Source organism: Hyperoodon ampullatus (genome assembly GCF_949752795.1).
Source record: "Hyperoodon ampullatus genome assembly, chromosome: 14".
Lineage (NCBI taxonomy): Eukaryota > Metazoa > Chordata > Mammalia > Artiodactyla > Ziphiidae > Hyperoodon > Hyperoodon ampullatus.
The window spans coordinates 21,626,771-21,645,080 of NC_136927.1; the positions used below are offsets into that span (position 1 = coordinate 21,626,771).

The 18,310-nt window shown below is 55.9% G+C and overlaps 1 protein-coding gene across 1 annotated transcript; it reads right to left on the minus strand.

Moving 5' to 3' along the window:
• Window positions 1-5,145: 5,145 nt before the first annotated feature.
• IL9R (interleukin 9 receptor) lies at window positions 5,146-13,915 on the minus strand (the record flags this gene model as incomplete). The annotated part of the gene is made up of 12 exons (XM_079718968.1): window positions 5,146-5,286; window positions 6,136-6,196; window positions 6,346-6,455; window positions 6,497-6,973; window positions 9,685-9,769; window positions 11,115-11,220; window positions 11,726-11,927; window positions 12,259-12,404; window positions 12,876-13,054; window positions 13,149-13,290; window positions 13,563-13,676; window positions 13,771-13,915. The coding sequence occupies 12 exons, from the start codon at window positions 13,913-13,915 to the stop codon at window positions 5,146-5,148; spliced, it is 1,908 nt and encodes a 635-aa protein (XP_079575094.1).
• Between the last annotated feature and the right edge of the window lie 4,395 nt (window positions 13,916-18,310).

The following is an 18,310-nucleotide window of genomic DNA, read 5'->3' on the forward strand; positions in this document are numbered from 1 at the left end:
CACCTGGTCACATGCACGTACGCGAGTGCCCGCTCTTCCGAACTCTCATTAGACAAAATGTCTGATCTCAGGGAGGCTGCACACCTGTACACCAGGTGACACTCAATCTCCTGAGGCTGACAACCGTTAGGGACAGATGCCATCGGGGCCTTGTGTCTGAGTCAGAGAGGGAGCCGATGCCTCCAACACTGCACTGCTCCCTGAGGGCAGGCAGGACGTCTCACCTCCCTCCCTGGACTGGGCATGTGCACTTCCAGAAGGAGAGCAGCTCACACGGCGGACACTTCATTTGGAAAAGAGAAGCAAAATTTAAGTGAAGCAATTCGATATCTACTATGATGATATCTTAATCCCGAATACTACTCAAGTGTATTTTTTAGCAGGTTAACATTATTTATTATAGCTTAAAAAATGGAATATCCAGCAACATGGCTAAGTAAACTAAGTAAACAAAGGAACACTCTGGAACCTTTGCAGACCAAGAGAAGATGTTCACGTAACACTGTTTACTGAAATGAGAAGAACGCAAACACTATAGCATAGATGTGAATAGGTGCCTGGTTCTGCACACGCGAGACAAGTGACATGACAATTGTGGACCAAGTCTGGGGACGGACGAGGGGTTCTGATGTCAGGGAGCAGTGACCTCAAGTAGAGGCCAGGTTTCCATGGGGAACACCCATCTCCCCCAAACCTAGATGTACTTCCTGAGAGCAATGAACACAGGAAGATGGTGTAGGAGACAAAAGAACTCACTCATGGGCTTAATGTCCCCAAGACTGTTTGGCCTTTGACCTCCACCCACAGATCTAAGTATCTATTAAACAGGAACTAACCAGGGCCAGAGTCAAACACAGAAGCTGCTACACAGCAGATGCTCCATAAAGCACCATTGAATTAATGGAGCTGCTCCTACGTGGAGGCTGAGTAAGGGATCTGACGCATCTCACTGCCATTTACTGACTGAAAATGCCAGCCCGCTAACAAGGTCTAAGTTGATTAATTATAGAATTTAACACATTTATTTTAAAAGGGATTGCAAAAGAGTGTCTTGATAAAAACACATACAAAACCGGTCACATTCTTTACCATACAGATTGACTGATTTATGTGCAATGTAACCATTTATTGAAAAGCTAGCATTCACTAGATATCAATTATCAGCAGGTGAAAACTGGATATAATGTCCTAGGCATGCATATTTATTCACATGCTAAATCATGGATACAATCGACTCTCTAGACGCAGCAGAAGATACACAACTCGAGTTGCCAATTTATTTCTAGACGCAGCAGAAGATACACAACTCGACTTGCCAATTTATTTCTAGAAGTTCATGATGAGGTGGTGGGAGTGTTACCAAACCAAACTCAGGTCCACTTACCTGCGCACAGCAAAGCCAACCTACTGACACCAGGCGGTGGTGAAGGAAAGTGCCGCGTTTATTTCAAGGCCATCAAGGAGGACGGGCAGCTCACGCCCAAAAGGCCCAAACTCCCCGAAGGCTTTCAGGGAAAAGTTTTTAAAGACAGGTTAAAGGGAGAGGGTTGCGGGGTACGTGATCAGTTCATGGACATTCTTCTGACTGGTTGGTGGTGAGGTAATTGGGAGTCAGCATCATCAACCTTCTGGTTCTAACAGGTCTGGGCTCTATGTGCTTGTGGTCAACATGAAGTTAACTTCTTCACCTGGTGGGGGTTTCAGTATCTGCAAAACAGCTCAAAGTATATGGCTCAGAATATTATCTATAGCCCTTGAGGAGGAATTAAAGGTCCTTGACTTTGTTTAATGGCTAAACTATTATTATTTTGTCTTGCCTGACTGTTTTCCTTTGTCTCTGAATTTTTCCCTTCTCTGATTAAATCTGTTCTTTGGAACTTGGGGAAGGCCTAGGAGGCTAAAGCTTTTCTACAAACAAGAGGCCATGGACACAGAAGGGGGGTGGTGTTTCTGTCCCAGGGAAGGCCCTGCAGGGTCCTGCTTGGTTTCAAAACTCTAAACCCAGAGGAAATGGGTGATTTCCTAGTAAAAATACACATTGACAAAATGGACAGTAAACTAAGGAAAATATAAAAGCTCCCATTGGAAAATATTGGTTTATAGTTAACAACTGAATGTTAATTGCCCTTTAACACATTCTGATTTTAATATCAAAGCTTGATGTACTTACATATTTCATCTAATATAGGATGTCAATGTTTTACAAAACAGATATTATTTTACGTACCATTACAACTTTGATGCCAATTAAATTTTGACTTGCTCAAAAAAAAATTTCTTGATGAGATTACTTCCATTAAAGCCAGAAAAGTAAATTTTTTTAAAAAAATATTTATTTACTTATTTGGCTGTGCTGGGTCTTAGTTTCAGCACACAGGATCTTTAGTTGCAGCATGCAGGATCTTTAGTTGTGGCATGCAGGCTCTTAGTTGCAGCATGTGGGATCATTTAGTTGCAGCAGGCAGGCTTTTTTTTTTTAAGATTTATTTATTTATTTGGTTGCGCTGGGTCTTAGTTGTGGCAGGCAGGCTCCTTAGTTGTGGCTCCAGGGCTCCTTAGTTGCGGCATGTGAACTCTTAGTTGTGGCATGCACATGGGATCTAGTTCCCTGACCAGGGATTGAACCTGGGCCCTCTGCATTGGGAGTGTGGAGTCTTAACTGCTGGGCCACCAGGGATGTCCCCAGAAAAGAACATGTTTAATAAATTCTGGTTTGGGTCTAAATATTAAATTTAAACTTAAATAATGCTGCAAGTTTTAATACACCTACTTTTCAGTGTGTCCATTTATTTTTTCAACTGTGTTAACACTGTAACAAAAAAGGACCATTACAACACTCTTGAGGGCAAGAACACAGGGGCATCTGGCCCTCAGGTGGACGCAGGACTGCCATCTCCATGGCCCAAGAGTTTCTCCTCTTTCTCTGCAGGGACTTCTCCCCGTAAACGCCCTGAATCTTTAAGAACCACAGGGTGCCATGAGTAAGAGTGCCCAAAGCCTTCATGCAGGGATGCTTTTATAAAATAAGTCCTGCTGAAATACTCCAGGAGAAATAGAGATACACCATGTGGCAGAGTCCAGGAGACAAGTGTAGAAGACTAACATCCCTGGGAGGACGCCACACCTCCCCCCTGCGAACTCAGGGCTGCCAACATGATCCCAGCTGTGTCCCCCGGGATGCAGCGCCCAACACGCCCCACTCACAGTTTAGCAGTGGTCAGTTCATCCCCTCCGACAGTCCTGGTGAATCTCTGAAATTCAGTGTTCTGATTATTCAATGCCATAATTTAGAAATTCCAACTGAAGTAGAGCCCACCAGTCCTGTGCCTTGATCAGAAAATATACAGGTAAGGAAAAGCAAAGTAGAAGGTCAACCAAAGTCAACTGATTTTCTATATCACAGTGCTATGGTCGGAATGATTGTGTCCCCCCAAAATCCACAGGTGGGAATCCTAACACCCATGTGATCGTGGTAGGAGGGGCAGCCTTTGGGAGGTGATTAGGTCATGAGGGTGGAATACTCAGGAATGGGATTAGTGCCCTTGTAAAAGAGACCTTAGCCCCTTTCCTCCATGTGAGATACAAGGAGAAGTCTGCCACCAGAAAGCAAGCCCTCACCCTGCCAGGCTGGCACGCTGATCTCAGACTTTCAGCCTTCAGAACTGGGAGACATAAATTGCTATTGTTTATAAGCCACCCCGTCTGTGTTAGTTTGTGATAGCAGCCCTAGATGGACTAAGGCAATCAGCAATGATGTAGGGGACAAATTGGAATTCGAAATGAAAAAAAAAATATTACAATAGCGCACAGCACCAAAGAGTAGGCCCCGCTTGCTGCAAATAGAGAAAGCTTGTGTGCAGCAACGAACACCCAACACAGCCAAAAATAATAAATAAATAAAATAAATAAATTTATTTTTAAGAAAAAACACTACGCTAGGAGAAAAAAATGAACACGAAAGGCGATGCATTATATGACTCCATTTATATGAAATATCCACAGTAGGTAAATCCATAGAGACGGAAAGTGGACTCGTAGTGGCGAGAGGTCAGAGGGAGGGTGGGGAGGAGAGTGACCGCTTAAGGGGCAGGGGATTTCCTTTGGAGGGTGAAAATGTTTTGGAACTAGATAGAGGTGATAGCTGCAAATATTACAGACGTACTAAATGTCACTGAATTGTACACTTTAAAATGGTTACTTTCGTACTATGTAAACTTCACCTCATCAAAAGCCAAAGAAAGAGAAAGCGTCCTGCAGCCTCCCCTGAGCAGGGTGAGTCCTCCCCTCACCCTGCCCTGGCCTGGCCTCCAAGGTCTTCCCCGGTCCAGCCACATTTTGGACCTTTGTGCTCCAGCCACACCGTGCACTCAGCTCCTCCACCAGCAGCTTCCTCATCGAGTCCCAGGCCACCTTCCCTGACTCCTTCCCAGACGCCTGGGGATCAGCGACCCCTCACCAGGGCTCACGGGGTCTTTTGAACGTTGCGATCTCAGTGTGCGGTTTCCAAGGGTCGTCTCGTCGGAATAAGTGGAAATTAGCATTTTCTGAGCCCCACGACATGCAGGCACCTGGCTCAGGTACTGCCAGGCCTGTGTCCTGAGGGGCGGGCACGGCTCACCTACAACCACCGGCCTCTGAGTAGCTCCTCACTCAGGTGCCACCAGGACCGAGTGTGTTAGTCAAACGAACACTGTCCCCGGGTGTGGAATCCCATGGGGGCCCAAGTCCACGTGAAGCCACAGGAGCCATGCAGCTGCTGTCATATACACAGCAGCTGGGGGTTCCAGGGTTGGCTCCAGGAAGTGGAGTCACGCTGGTATTTTCACCCTTGGTTAGAGCGGATGGTGCCTGCACCTCATTTCCGTCTACACCCCTCCACTCTCTGGATACTAAAGATACATGCGGGGTCCTCTTCGTCCCTGCTGGCCAGGATCCGGCTCTGCTGCGGCCCCCGCAAAACCTCAGGGCTCCACAGGCACACAGAGGGGAGGGGAAGGCCTGTCTGAGCCAGAGGGACCTTTGCCTTTGGGGGCCTGGGGCTGCATGTGCTCCTCTCTGCTCAGGGTGCAGGAGACCCTGGAGCCCCCAGAGAGGTGCCCCCTCTGGCTCAGCACCCAGGGAGACAAACCTCCATCTATCCCACATTCAGTACTTCAGCACCTCCAACACCAGGACAGTCTTGGTCCAGCCCTCACTGGGTGGAGGATCCCAGCACCAGACCCAAGTCCTGCAGCCTGGCGGCGGAATAGGGTCTCCTGCCCGAGGCCCCGAGTAAGAGTGACGGGGCTGCCCCGGGAGGGACCACGGCACCTCAGGCCAGCAGGGAGGTGGACATGGCTGGCAGGGGCACTGTCCAGAAATTCATATGTTGAAGTCCTAACCCCCAGTACATGTGAACATGACCGTATATGGAAATAGGGTCTTTGCAGATAATCCAGCCAAAATAAAGTCATTCAGGTTGGCCCTAATCCACTATGATTACATTGGTATAAAAAGAGGGGCTTTGGACAGGAACACACAGAGGGAAAACACCTTGTGAGGACCGGAGCTGCGCTGTCCCAAGCCAGAAACTACCAGAGGTGCAGGGAACCATGAATCAGATCCTCCCTGGTGCCCCCACGGCCCTGCCAACACCTAGATGTCAGACTTCCAGCCTCCAGAACTGTGAGACAATAAATCTCTGTTGTTCTAAGCCACCTAGTTTGTGGGACTTCGTTACGGCAGCCCTAAGGGACGGACGTAGGCGCCCTCTGCTCTGTTCCCCTCTCTCCAGACCACGGGGGTGGGGGTAGAGGCAGGGCCCTTCAGAGGCCAAGACCACTGCTGGGTGGTCACTCTGGCCCTGACCCTTGGGGGCTCTGGCCACAGCTCTCAGCCCCCGGGGGCCATGGGAGGATGAGGACAAGGAGGGGCGGGGAGGCGGCCTCCCTGGAGCTGGTCACTGAGCCTCCCCGTGCTATTCGTGGAGCCCAGAAAGCCCAGGAAGAGCCAGACACCACCCTTCCTGTGTCCTCTGGACCCCTCTCCCAGCCATCAGCAGTTTGAAACAGCTGCTATGTCCCTTTTAATCTCAGTAGGGGAGAGACCTCAGGAAGGCACATAAACAGGACACTAGGCCCGGTCACGGTGTCTCACCTGTGTCCACAGGGCCCAGGCTGGCCCTTTAAGGGACTGAGGGCAGAACTGGTTGTGGGACCTGGGGTTAAGCCAAGAAGCGGGGAGGGAAGTGGTGGACGGGGGGCCAGGATGGCAGGATGCTGAGGGCAGAGGAGGCCCCTCCCGACAGATGCAGAGGGAGGGGAGGAGGGGAGAGCCTCCTGCCTCCATCCAGACCAGACATCTGACCGCTGCACGGGTGGCCCTCCGCAGGTCCAGTCAAGCGTTGGCTCCGGGTACTTTGGTCCATGTTCCCCAGGCTGGACGTGCTGCAGCACCGTGGGGACGGAGCCCACGGTCTGCCGAGAGCAGGAGGGCCTCAGGCAGCCCATCCGCCAGCGTCCTGCCTCTGACTGTGACCAGCGCCTGCACAGTTACCTCCTGGCCGGGCATCCAGGCTCTGCTCGTCACAGAAAAGGCCACAGGCCAAGGCAGGGTCGGGCTCAGAGCTCTGCGCGTTTCCTGTGAAGGTGGAGGGGCAGCCCCACCTGGAGCAGCTCAGGGCACAGTAGTCGCTGCTGCTGCCCTGGGACTGCGGGGGAGCCAGCCTGGTAGGGCCTGCGGGGGCCCAGGCCTCCTGTGGCAGGTAGGCGGGAGGCGGCCCCCCCAACTCCACACATCCTGTGGGCAGCGCATCTGCTGGGAGGCCAGTGCCAGTGCTTCCCTCCTCCTCCAGGCCCGCTAACGGCCCCACGTCCACCGGGTCACAGGTGAGCAAAGCGATGGCCTCCTGGACACGGGTCTCCCAGGCTCCTCGTGCGGGGCCCGTACAGTCCGGGTTTGGCTGTGGACCAGCTCTGTGGGCCCCTATCCAGGTCTGGAACAGAGCGCCGAAGGAGGGAAGGCCTCAGGCAGTGCGTTCAGGACTCACCGTGGGAGCAGCCGCCCCTCCTCCAGGAAGCTCTCAAGACATCCACTCCCAGAGGCCAAGAGCACCTGTGCCCAGAACATTCTGTCTTCCCCCCATGGGCCAGCCCAGCCTCAACACAGAACCCCCATTCCCTTCAGGACCCTCCCCTGGCTCCCAGCACAGGCCTGTGCTCACAGAGGCCTGAACCAGGGTACAGATGGTGACAGGGCTGAAGACACTGCTGCCTCACACACTGCCAGCAGCTGCAGAGCTCGGGCACCCTCACCCGAACCCCACTACACGCACGCACGCACGCACACACACACAGGAGGTACTGTTGGGCCTGGCACCTTGGGGCCAAGGTCAGCAGACCTGGACCCCTCTGTGGGGCCACAGGAGGGCCCCTACCTCCAAAAGGAAGCTGTTCCTGCATGTAAATCAATGACGTTAGAACACACCCTCACACGATATACAGAAATAAACTCAAAATGGCTTAAAGACTTCAACATAAGACAGGACACCATAAAACTCCTAGAAAAGAGCACAGGCAAAACATTCTCTGACATAAATCATATCAGTGTTTTCATAGGTTGGTCTCCCAAGGCAACAGAAATAAATACAAAATAAACAAATGGGACCTAATCAAACTTATAAGCTTTTGCACAGCAAAGGAAACCATAAACAAAACGAAAAGAAAACCTACAGAATGGGAGAAAATATTTGCAAATGATGCGACCAACGAGGGCTTAATTTCCAAAATATACAAACAGCTCATACAACTCAATAACAAAAAGAAATCCAATCGAAAAATGGGCAGAAGACCTAAATAGGCATTTCTCCAAAGAAGAAATACAAATGGCCAAGAGGCACGTGAAAAGATCAACATCACTAATTATTAGAGAAATGCAAATCAAAACTACAATGAGCTACCACCTCACACCGGTCAGAATGGCCATCACTGAAAACTCTACAAATAACAAATGCTGGAGAGGGTGTGGAGAAAAGGGAACCATCCTTCACTGTTGGTGGGACTGTAAGTTGGTGCAGCCACTATGGAAAACAGTATGGATGTTTCTTAAAAAATTTAAAAATAGAGCTACCATATGACCCAGCAATCTCACTCCTGGGCGTATATCCACACAAAATTCTAATGCAAAAAGATACATGCACCCCTATGTTCATAGAAGCACAATTCACAATAGCCAAGACATGGAAACAACCTAAATGTCCATCAACAGGTGAATGGATAAAGAAGATGTGGTACATACATACAATGGAATACTACTCAGCCATAAAAAAGAATGAAATAAATGCCATTTGCAGCAACATGGATGCAACTAGAGATTATCATACTGAGTGAGGTAAGTCAGAAAGAGAAAGACTTACATGATATCACTTACATGTGGAATCTAAAATATGACACAAATGAACTTATCTACAAAACAGAAACAGACTCACATACATAGAGAACAGGCTTGTGGTTGCCAAGGGAGTGGGGGTGGGATGAACTGGGAGTTTAGGGTTAGTAGATGCAAACTAGTGTATATAGGATGGATAAACAACAAGGTCCTACTGTATAGCACAGGGAACTATATTCAGTATCCTGTGATAAACCATAACGGAAAAGAATTTTTTTAAAAAAGAAAAAAGGAAGCTATTTCCTAGGTGGGACCAGGAGTCTCCATCGAGTGCACCACACACCACACCTTCCATCATTGTCCTGCCCCCTGAAGAGCCAGCCCGTGGCTCCAGACCACCTCCCAAAGAGTCTAACTAACCCCTGACAGGTGCTGTGGTTCTACAGAGAAGGGGCTGGGTGCCTGCAGCCCAGAAGATGAGTGCAGGGCATCAGAACATTTACCCCCCATGCAGCCCTGACAAAGTGCTCGGCTTTAAGCTTCAAATTATATTTTTGGATGACAAGCTTGAAAACTAGACTCCCTGTTAAGAGAGAAAAGGGCCAGGCAGAAGGCAGCCACGCAGAGCCGGTGTGGGAGAACCCGGGCAGCACCACCTCCATCCTCTGCCCAAAGTGAGGGGCCCGAGAGGGTGGGGACCAGAGACCACCTATTGGAGCTCCTCCTCCCCCTCCTGCTGCCTGTGAAGCAGGAACTACCAGGCCAGCAGGGAGGGTCCAACGGGGCCTCCAGGCTGTTCTCAGCGTCGTGGCCTGTGAGAGCCCACCAGGGCACCACGATGGGGGGGTGGTGTAGGGTCAACTCATCGCTACCCAGGGGGCCAGGAGGGGCCAGGCACTCCATGAGGGCCACCAGAGTAGCCCAGGGACCAGGGAGGGCCCCAGGGGCAGCACAAGACACAGATGCCTTCAGATGCACACAGCCCCCTGAGCTGGCACCTTGAACTGACCATTTACCTCCAAGGACTGCTGCAAACCAGAAGAGGCAGAGATAATGTCATGAGAAACTTTACATTTTTTCCCGTCAGCAATGGAATCAGAGACATGAGAAGAAAAAGAACTCGGCAATAGAGAATAAAGCTAATTTGTCTTTGGCCCCTTTGAGTCACAGTGCATACATATACTACATATATACTATATATACGCCACTATATATACCAAAAAAGCTCAAAGCACTGACAGAGGCCCCCAACCCTCGCCCAGAGCCCACACCCTGGGCAGTCCAGACATCTGGGCACCCCGGGCCCACCGGGTCACGAACCTGGAAGTCCCCGTTGTGCACACTGTACAGGGACTGGAAGAACGGGCCTGGGGATGGCACGTCCTGGTACAAGGCTGTCTTCATCCTGAGGTGAGGAGACAGCAGTCAGAGGCCCAACTCCAGGAGGTCACTGCCAGGAACGCGGCTCCTTCCAAGCAGCAGGGACCAGCCCTGCCCCGTCGGCGCTACTGTCGCCCTCTCCTCTCGTTGGGTCCAGGCCTGACACCTGGCACCTGCGGCCCCCTTGCTAATGACCGCACAGAACTGATTTATACCAAGACATGGGTCCCTTTAAGGTGAGTGGTGATGGCGGGTTCAAGGGTGGGGGTGACCAGTTGTGTCTTCAGCCGGAGGGGGAGACAGCACTTCCGGGAACCCCATCAGACTTCTCCCCGAGCACTGGATCTACCCGCCCAAGACCCACTGCTCCTCCCCTGAGGACGGCGCCCCAGACTCCGACCCAGCAAGTCCAGATCAACCTCGCCAGCCTCTCTGGGGGTCTGTCCCAATTCCCCACCCCAGGGTGGCATCAGGGGCCACCAGTCACATCGCATCCACCCCACGTCCCCTCACTTTCCCGTCCTGAGACCCTGTCACTCCCTGCACTTTGCTCCAGTTCTGCCTCTCCCGCCATCTCACACACAACTGCCTCCCTCTGGACCCCACCTCTGGCCACCCCGCAGGTCCTCCTCCTCACTTGTACCACAAAACTCCATTCTCAAAACATAAACCAGATCCCATCCCACGCGACCAGGCTTCAGGCGCTTTCCTGGGACCCGAGGGCAAGCCTGAGCCCTCCCTGGCCTTCTTGGCCACCCGTAGGGCCCTGCCCAGCACCCCATCCCTCCCTCACCCTGGCTGCCTCTGTCCAACCTCCTCTCATCCTCTCTGCTACCCGTCCAGGCCTGGCCGGTCACCTGCGGGACGAGGCCCCTGTACCCCCTCTCGTAAGTTGACATGTGTGATGGCTTGTTTCAGGAGGGCTTTTTTGTTCATCTGGTTGTCCGTGGCACCCATCAGGGCGGGAAACAGGGCCCCGTGGAAACCAGATGCCCAACACTGTCTGCATAGAACCACTGTGCAAATGAGCCAGCGCCAAGCACCTCCAGAGGCAGGAGACAAGGGCCTCAGGCGACTTGGCCCCAGGGACTTTGGGTCCCTCCAGGGCTCTTTTGGGCCACACTGCCCACCACCCACATGCACCTGGCAACTGGGGACATCCCCACTGGTCCAGGGCAGAGGTCTGAAAACCCCTCCCCACCCAGGAGCGTTGGGGGAGGGGGTGCGGGTTTGGGCCCTCAATGCACCGCCTACCCCACACCCACAAACACACACACACGCTCATGCACATACAAATTCTCACACCCACATGTACAATAACACATTCACGTACATGCACACACTCCCATACACACTCCTTGGCTACCGACCTGGGTGATAGCTTGAACAGCAGGTAGGTCAGGCTGGTCAGCAGGAGAAAGATGGACACAGAGACCAGGGTGCTGTCGGGCTGCCCCAAAGCTGGGACCAGGAGACCTATAGCAGGAAGGGACCAGGAGACCTATAGCAGGAAGGGCCCAGGGCTGTGTACCTCTAAACTCACCTGGCAAAGGCACCTGGACGGGCGCCTTGGGCCAAAATGGAAGGTTTATGTCGTGCCTCCGAGAGTACTCTGGGTGAATCACGCACCCCTGGGCCTTGCCTTTCCCATCCATAAGGTCACCAGGGTCCGAGATCCTTTCCAGTACCTCTGTGCACAAGGGTCAGCCCAGCCCCCTAAGCAGACGAGGCCCTGCCCGGGCTCCAGAGACAGCAGCACCAGCCTGCTGTGCAGTTGGGGCCACACTCGCTCCAAGGAAACCGGGAGCTGCAGCTCCCTGGGAGGCCCAGCACTTGGCAGGTGTTTCCCCTTCACACATCTCAGACCTCCAGGGGAAGGCAGTCAACTGGGCCACGAGGGAGGGGGTCCCAGGAGGGGGAAGGGGTGGGACGCGAGGGGGCGGGGAGGCCCCACCAGGCCCCTGAAGGCGGCAATGCCCACCTTGTCTCTTGGGGGAGTGGAAGCGGGCAGGCTGGCTCCAGTCACTCCATGGGCCCTCGTAGCGCTCCTCCTCCGCCACCGCGTCCTCCGGTGTGGCCATCTGGATGCGCAGCCGGGCCTCATAGGTGGAACCAGGGTCCAATTCAGTGGCTTCAAGTTTCAGCCAGGTCACCCCAACGATGTGAGCCTTGTGCCGAGCCCACTGTGGGGTGGAGAAGAGTTAGGAGGCGCTGGGGGTGAGACTGGGCCCATCAGCCCTCAAGGACGTGTACACACACGTGTGGGCACACTTACACATGTCCACACACTTACATGCATCCACGTGCATGCACACTCATCCACACAGGCACGCCCTGTGAACGCTCACACGTACACACAGGCACACTCACCACACCTGCATTCACTTACCCTTGTCTCTGGTCACTTCCCTCCTCACAATTCCAAGGTGACACCACCCTAGATGGGACGAGGAGTGACCCTGGCTGCTGCTCCCAGGAGAGAGAGGCCCCTAGGGTAGGCAGACCCAGCCTTACCTCCCAGGTCTCCTCCTGCCTCTTGAAGGCCAGCTCATAGCTGAGGAGTGAGGCCAGCGGCTCCAAGGCAGGACTGATGCTCCAGGTCAGGACACAGTGGTCAGAACTGATGTTGCTCAGCAAGTCAGAGGGAGGGTCCAGCTTCACTGAAACAGAATGAAGCTGTGTAACGGTGTGGGGGCCAGCACACCCGGGACTGGGGATCGGAAAGATTCCCGGGAAGGATGGGGCATGTGGCCAAGGCCTTCTCAGAGCAGAGGCCTCACTGGAAAACTGGTCCAGAGAAGCCCCAGGTGGGACAAGATAGCAATGACTTCCTCCAGCCTCTGCAGCCAGACAAGGTGAGTTTCAAATCTAAGCTGCTGCTGGAAGTTCTTCCTAGTGTCTTACTGAAGTCCTTCCTTCTGTGACTGAAGTAGATCGCAAGTGACTCAAACTGCAGCTCCTGTCCCAACTCAAAGCCCTGCACCTACATCCTCCTCCACAACCCTACCCCTCCCCGGGGGCCCCGCCTGATCCTAGCCCTGGATCCGTCAGCAGGGACCAGGAGCACTGACTGGGCCGTGGGGGTGATGTAGCCAGGATGCTCCCGGCCAACACACTGACCCAGGCCTCACCATGTCTCCGGGGCAGGTACTGTGGATCCACCAGGCTGACCTGCTCCTTCCCAGAGATGTGACGGTGGAAGGTGATGGTGAAGTTGTCAGAAGGCGTGATCACCTCCTCGGGTGGCAGCTCCACTGTGCACACGCTGGCCCGGAAGACGCACCTGTGCTTGCTGCCTGGAGCGTGGTTGCTGGAAAGGGCACGTCTCGGCACCAAAGGGCCACTGCACCAGGCCGGCTCCCTACCCTCACCCCTGCCCTCTACCCCCTGCCCTCCGGCCTCACCTGGTGAACAGCAGCCAGGGGCCGGCCCCCTGGCCCAGCTCTGGGGCAGACCAGTGGCAGTCAATCCTGAGGATGTTGTTGGTGTGGCACGTGAAAGTCCCAGGCCCTGGAAACAGTGACCCTTGCAAGCCCACAGTGGCTGCTTCAGGGCAGGGCTGGGGGAGGGGGAGGGCGTGGCAGCTGACCCCTCCGACAGGGCAGGCCCAGAGAACGAGCCCAGGAGAAGTTACCGCGTGCAGGGCTGGGAGACCCCAAGGGGATGGGCTTTGAGCGTGCAACCTGGGTGGGGCTGAAGCCCCGGCCCACGAGTGCCCACACAGCCCAAACCCAACCCTACCCCGTGGAGCCTGACGGGGGCAACCCTGCCCCAGCTCTGCCCCCACAGCACCCCCCACACACAGTGCCAGCCCTCACCTCCTCCATCCCCTGGGACAGAGACGCCCAAGCCAACCCAGGCGCAGATGCAGGTGCAGGTCAGGAGCCAGGTGCCCACCTCTCGCATCAGGACCTCGCTCTGCAAGGTCCAACCTGGAAGGGGCTGGGCTGAGGGGCTGTGTGCGGAGTGCCCCAGTGGGTGCTCCCGTGAGGGGCACTCCGAGTGGGTCACCACCTACACCCTCACCCTGTCCCGTGAAGGAGGCTGAGCACCGCTGTCCAAGCAGCACCGGCAAGAACCTCCAGCTCAGGCCTCCCAAGGTCACTGGACTCTGACTCAGCCACGTGTCCAGGTCTGCCCAGCGGGCGCCTCTCTGGGCCAGGCCCCCCATCCCTGGGCCCAGGTCCCCTCCCGCAGGGGAGGCACGGTTGGGGGAATGGGGTCGCGGACAACAACCACAGGGAAGCTCTGCTGGACCCCCTGGTCCCACACCTGGGCCGACTGTGTGAGGCGCATCACCCACGCGAATTCCCACCAGAGCCACATGAGGTGGGGGTCCGTCCCTGGTCACTGCCAAGGGAGCTGACCCCAGGGTCGCACAGCTAGGTGCCCTGCCCCAGGAAAGTGGAGGAGGATGGCAGCGGGGTGTCCACGCGACAGCGAGTACCTCCCACACGCTGTCTGTCACACGCCTGTCCCCAGGTGCCCTGCAGAGGAGAGCGCCCCGGGAGCAGGGCTCTCGGCGCAGGGGTGTCAGCCCCAGGATCCCTGGAGACTGGGGCTGGGTGCTGGGAAGCGCCTGGGGGTGAACAGGCCGCTAACACCCTGTCACCCCATTTGCAGCTCCAGATGGTACACTGATAGCTCCTCTGCAGGAAGCAGGACCAGCCTGGTTATGCAAGCCTGATGAGTGATAAGGAAGCAGAAGAGAAGCAGACATGCACAGACCACAGCACGGAAGCGCTCCAGGAGCCCGCACACACTCACCCGGTAGCAGACACCCCCCCACCCTGCCCCCCCCCCGCAGCCTCTCTGTGGACCCACAGGATGGACCCCTGTCAAGGCCAACAGTCAAGAAGACCCCACCCTTCCCTAGACTGAAGCATCACTTGCTACAACCAGCCACGGCAGGAGAGGCTGCAGCGGCCACTGGATGGAGACAGGCAGCCTGACAGCAGCTGGCTCTCAGGGCGCATGAGGACGGGATCAGAGGGAGCACCAGGATGGGGGCGGCTCAGGCACAGCCACCACTGCCTGGCTAAGAGCTGGCCCAGGCCACAGTGGGGATGGCCACTGCCCCAGCGGTGGAGGGACACCTGCATCTGTGAGACTTGGGCCAGCACGGCCACAGGCTGACTCAGGAGCGTGGACTGGGGCGCTCCAAGCTCATCCAGCCCCAGGGGCAGGCATGGGGAGGACAGGACCCACACGGGACACTCGTGCGAAGTAGCAGGCCAGGCCCACCCTGGGGAGAGGTGGACGGGGCACATGGCAACTCGGCCATCTAGGGGGAGGGTCCCTACTTTTCCTCTGCACAACGATTCTGTCCAAACATAGTGAGCCGGGCAGGGCCACCACCCTCCTATGGACGAGGAGGCTGAGGCCCAGAGACACCAGACTTGCAGGACTGGGGGCACTGGTCACCTGGCCTGGGCACTTGCCTCACCAGCTCCCATGCAAGTCTGTGAGCTTCCCCCTCCCCGGGGCATCAGTCTCTCTCCTCAGGGAGCCTCGACACTGAGGCAGGGCTGCCCCCATCCTTGGCAACAGACACTGGGCCAGGTGGGGCAGAAACCCCACCTGACTACTCCCTGGTCCTGGAAGAGGCACTGGGATAGCCCCAGGGAGGCCTAATCACAGCTCAGATGAGACCAGGTCACGGGACGGCTGTGACGGCAGGAGGATGGGACCCAGAATCTGGGCCCTCGGGCAGAGCCGCCCACTACACCTCCCATCCTGCTGGGAGCCTGGCTGACATGTCCACCCAGCACTGTCCCTTTCCATCAGGACCTTCAGCACTCAACCACTCTGGCCCCTTCTCAGGACCCCACCTCCCCCCTGGCCTCTGGGTCAAGTTCTGGCCCAAATGACCACTGGTCCCCACAGCTTGCCTGCCCTGGTTTCCCAGCCCAACATGAAGTCATGGGCTGCCGTGCACTGGACCCCTGCCTCGGGGCCCCCAGACGCTGCCAGCCCAGGGCCAGGTCTCCAGAAGGACTCAGCCCCTCTGCCCCCCTGAGCGCTCACCTGCTGCCAGGCGAACCGCCCAGCCAGAGCAGGCCTGTGTCATGGGGCTGGGGCACCGCAGCACACCCTCCGGACTGGCTTCACGGCAATTACTGCACCCACTTTCTGTCCCCTTTCACACAGAGTCTGTACTTTTAATGGGGAGCGAGGGCTACCCTGTTACTCTCCCTGCCCACCCCAGAAGCTGGCAGACACAGAGTGGGGTGAAATGGAGGCTGCTGCTTAAATGCACACTTATCCACCACTGTCCTCTCTGCTGGGGCAGGAGGAAGAAATCCAGGTCCTGGCTCTCCAGAAGCAGCTGGAACCTGGGGAAGACGGGGACTAGCCAGGAAATGAGGCTGGAAATGAGGCTGGAGATGGGAGCAGGCGGCTCCCGCTCTGGGCCCCACGTGCGCAAGTGGGCGACCCCAGCACCGTGGGACCTGACGCTGTGGGGCAGAAGTGCTGGAGGACTCTGCTTCCCACGGTGGTGCCGACCCTGCTGGGGAAGGGCAGGGAGCAGAAGAGGTCAAGGCCAGCTGGGGAGAGCGCGGAGCAGGCGCAGAGGGCAGAAGAGGGAGGAGGCTCCACGGCGCACTTGCCGCCTGCCTTCCTAGAGGGTTGAGCTGGACGGGCGCCCGCCTCAGTGGGGTGGATGTCCGGAAGACGTGGAAAGGCCAGGCCTGAGCCAGGGGCGGCCTCGGGTGGACAGGGGCACAGAGGGCGGGGCCCAGGGCAGAGGGAGGAGGAGGTCCGAGGATGGAAGTCAGAGGAGCACAGGGAGGACCTGAGGGCCCTCAGGACGAGCCCTCACTGTCCCCTCTGCCCGGCTGCCTTCTGCGTGATGAGCCTTCATGAAGCCCCCGAGCCCCTGAGGCTGTCTCCCCAGCCAGAGCAGACACCCGAGCCAGGCCCAGCCTGCTTAGGACAGGGGCGGGGGCAGGGCGGGTAGTGGCTATGGGCACGGGCTGGAAGGACACTGACACAGGCCGGGGGCTAAATGGGGGGAAACGATGCCCCTGCTCTTCCCATGCTGCCCCTGCAGCCCTGGCAGCGAGGCTCAGCCGGCACCGCCCCTGCATCTGGCTCCTCCAGGGCAAGAACCTGTCTGATTTATGCTGCGTCCCCCGCACTCAGCCCCTCACTGTTGAAGAAACACATCCTGAACCTCCCCACAGGCCCGCCCTTGCCTGGGGTAGACAGTGTTAATGCCTTGGGTCCCTTGGGGGGCTCTGAAACATTATTCAAGCAGAACCCGCTACTCCCCTCCCTCGCTTAGCTGAGTAACCCTCCCAGAATCCCACCCTCACCCACTGCCCCGTCCACAGCTCCAAGGGGGGTCCACAGACTCCCAGCTCCTCTTCTGCCCTAAAGCCCCCCAAAGGTGTCGGGGAGAGAAGGGCCTTTACCAACCTCAGGACTGGACCTCAGCTCCACTTGCGGTCGTCACGGCTGAGACCACCTGGCCCCAGAACGCCCGCTCACTCGGCCCCACAAAGGTCAGGAACTACAAACTGCCTGACAAGCTCAGAGCCTTTCTTTCTGCCCGGAGGTACCCATGACCGCTACAGGCCTGGAAATGGCAGCCCAGCATACTGTGATCAGCACTGCAATCCTGCTGTCTCTGGTAGATGCCCGAGGCCAGGACACCAAAGGCGGTAAAATGAGGGTGGCCGCCCAAACGCCCTCCGCCCTTCTCGTCCAAGTGTGGTCCCCAGGCTCTTCCTGGGGCCTGGGATGGCGGGCCACCAGTCTCTCTGTCCCGCAAAGTTCACGGTGACCTGAGTGGTTGAGAAGCCCAGATTACAGACTCACCTTCCCAGAGGCATCTGCTAGGTCCCATGGCAAGTCTGACTGGCCCCAACCCTGCAGCCCTGGAGGTGACTTGTCGCCCTACCACCCCTGCGTTTGCAGCAAGTCCCTCAGCCTGATTCAGGAGATAACTGCACCGCCCGGTGACGTGAGCCTCTCATGGCAGGCTGACATAGGCCGCCCACAACTGCAACCACGAGCACAGAGCCGAGCAGCTGTCCCAAGTGGGGATGACAGGCGACCATCACCCCAGTCATAAATCATACCTTTCACTCCTCAGGAACAGAAAAGTTGCTGAGCGTGGACTTCGGTGACCCATCCATTGATTGGCGGATGACTGTCCGCCGTGTCCCTCTCAAGAAACACCAGTGAGATGTATTAAATTAGCGCCGGGAGGTGAGAACCCTGACCAGGCACAGAGCAGGTCTCCTTTTCTAGGCTTTCTGGGAGGTGCAGCTCAGGCGATCCATGAGCACTAGGGTGGGTGGAGGGGGTGTTAAACATAAAAGTACTGCAGACTCAGTTCAGGAAGGAAATAAAAAATGGGAGTCCCCTTTGACCTCAGAGAGGCAGCCCCTGTAAGAAGTTAGGCACAAGTCCCTCCAGACCACGTCTAAGCTCCAACAAATGCATATTTAATGGCCTCGTTCCTCACTCTGAGCTTTGCGGCCTCCTTGCTGCTCTGGCTCTTTTCCAAACCTTTCTAGGGAACTACATAAAAACCTCTCTCACGCCTTTACTGGTG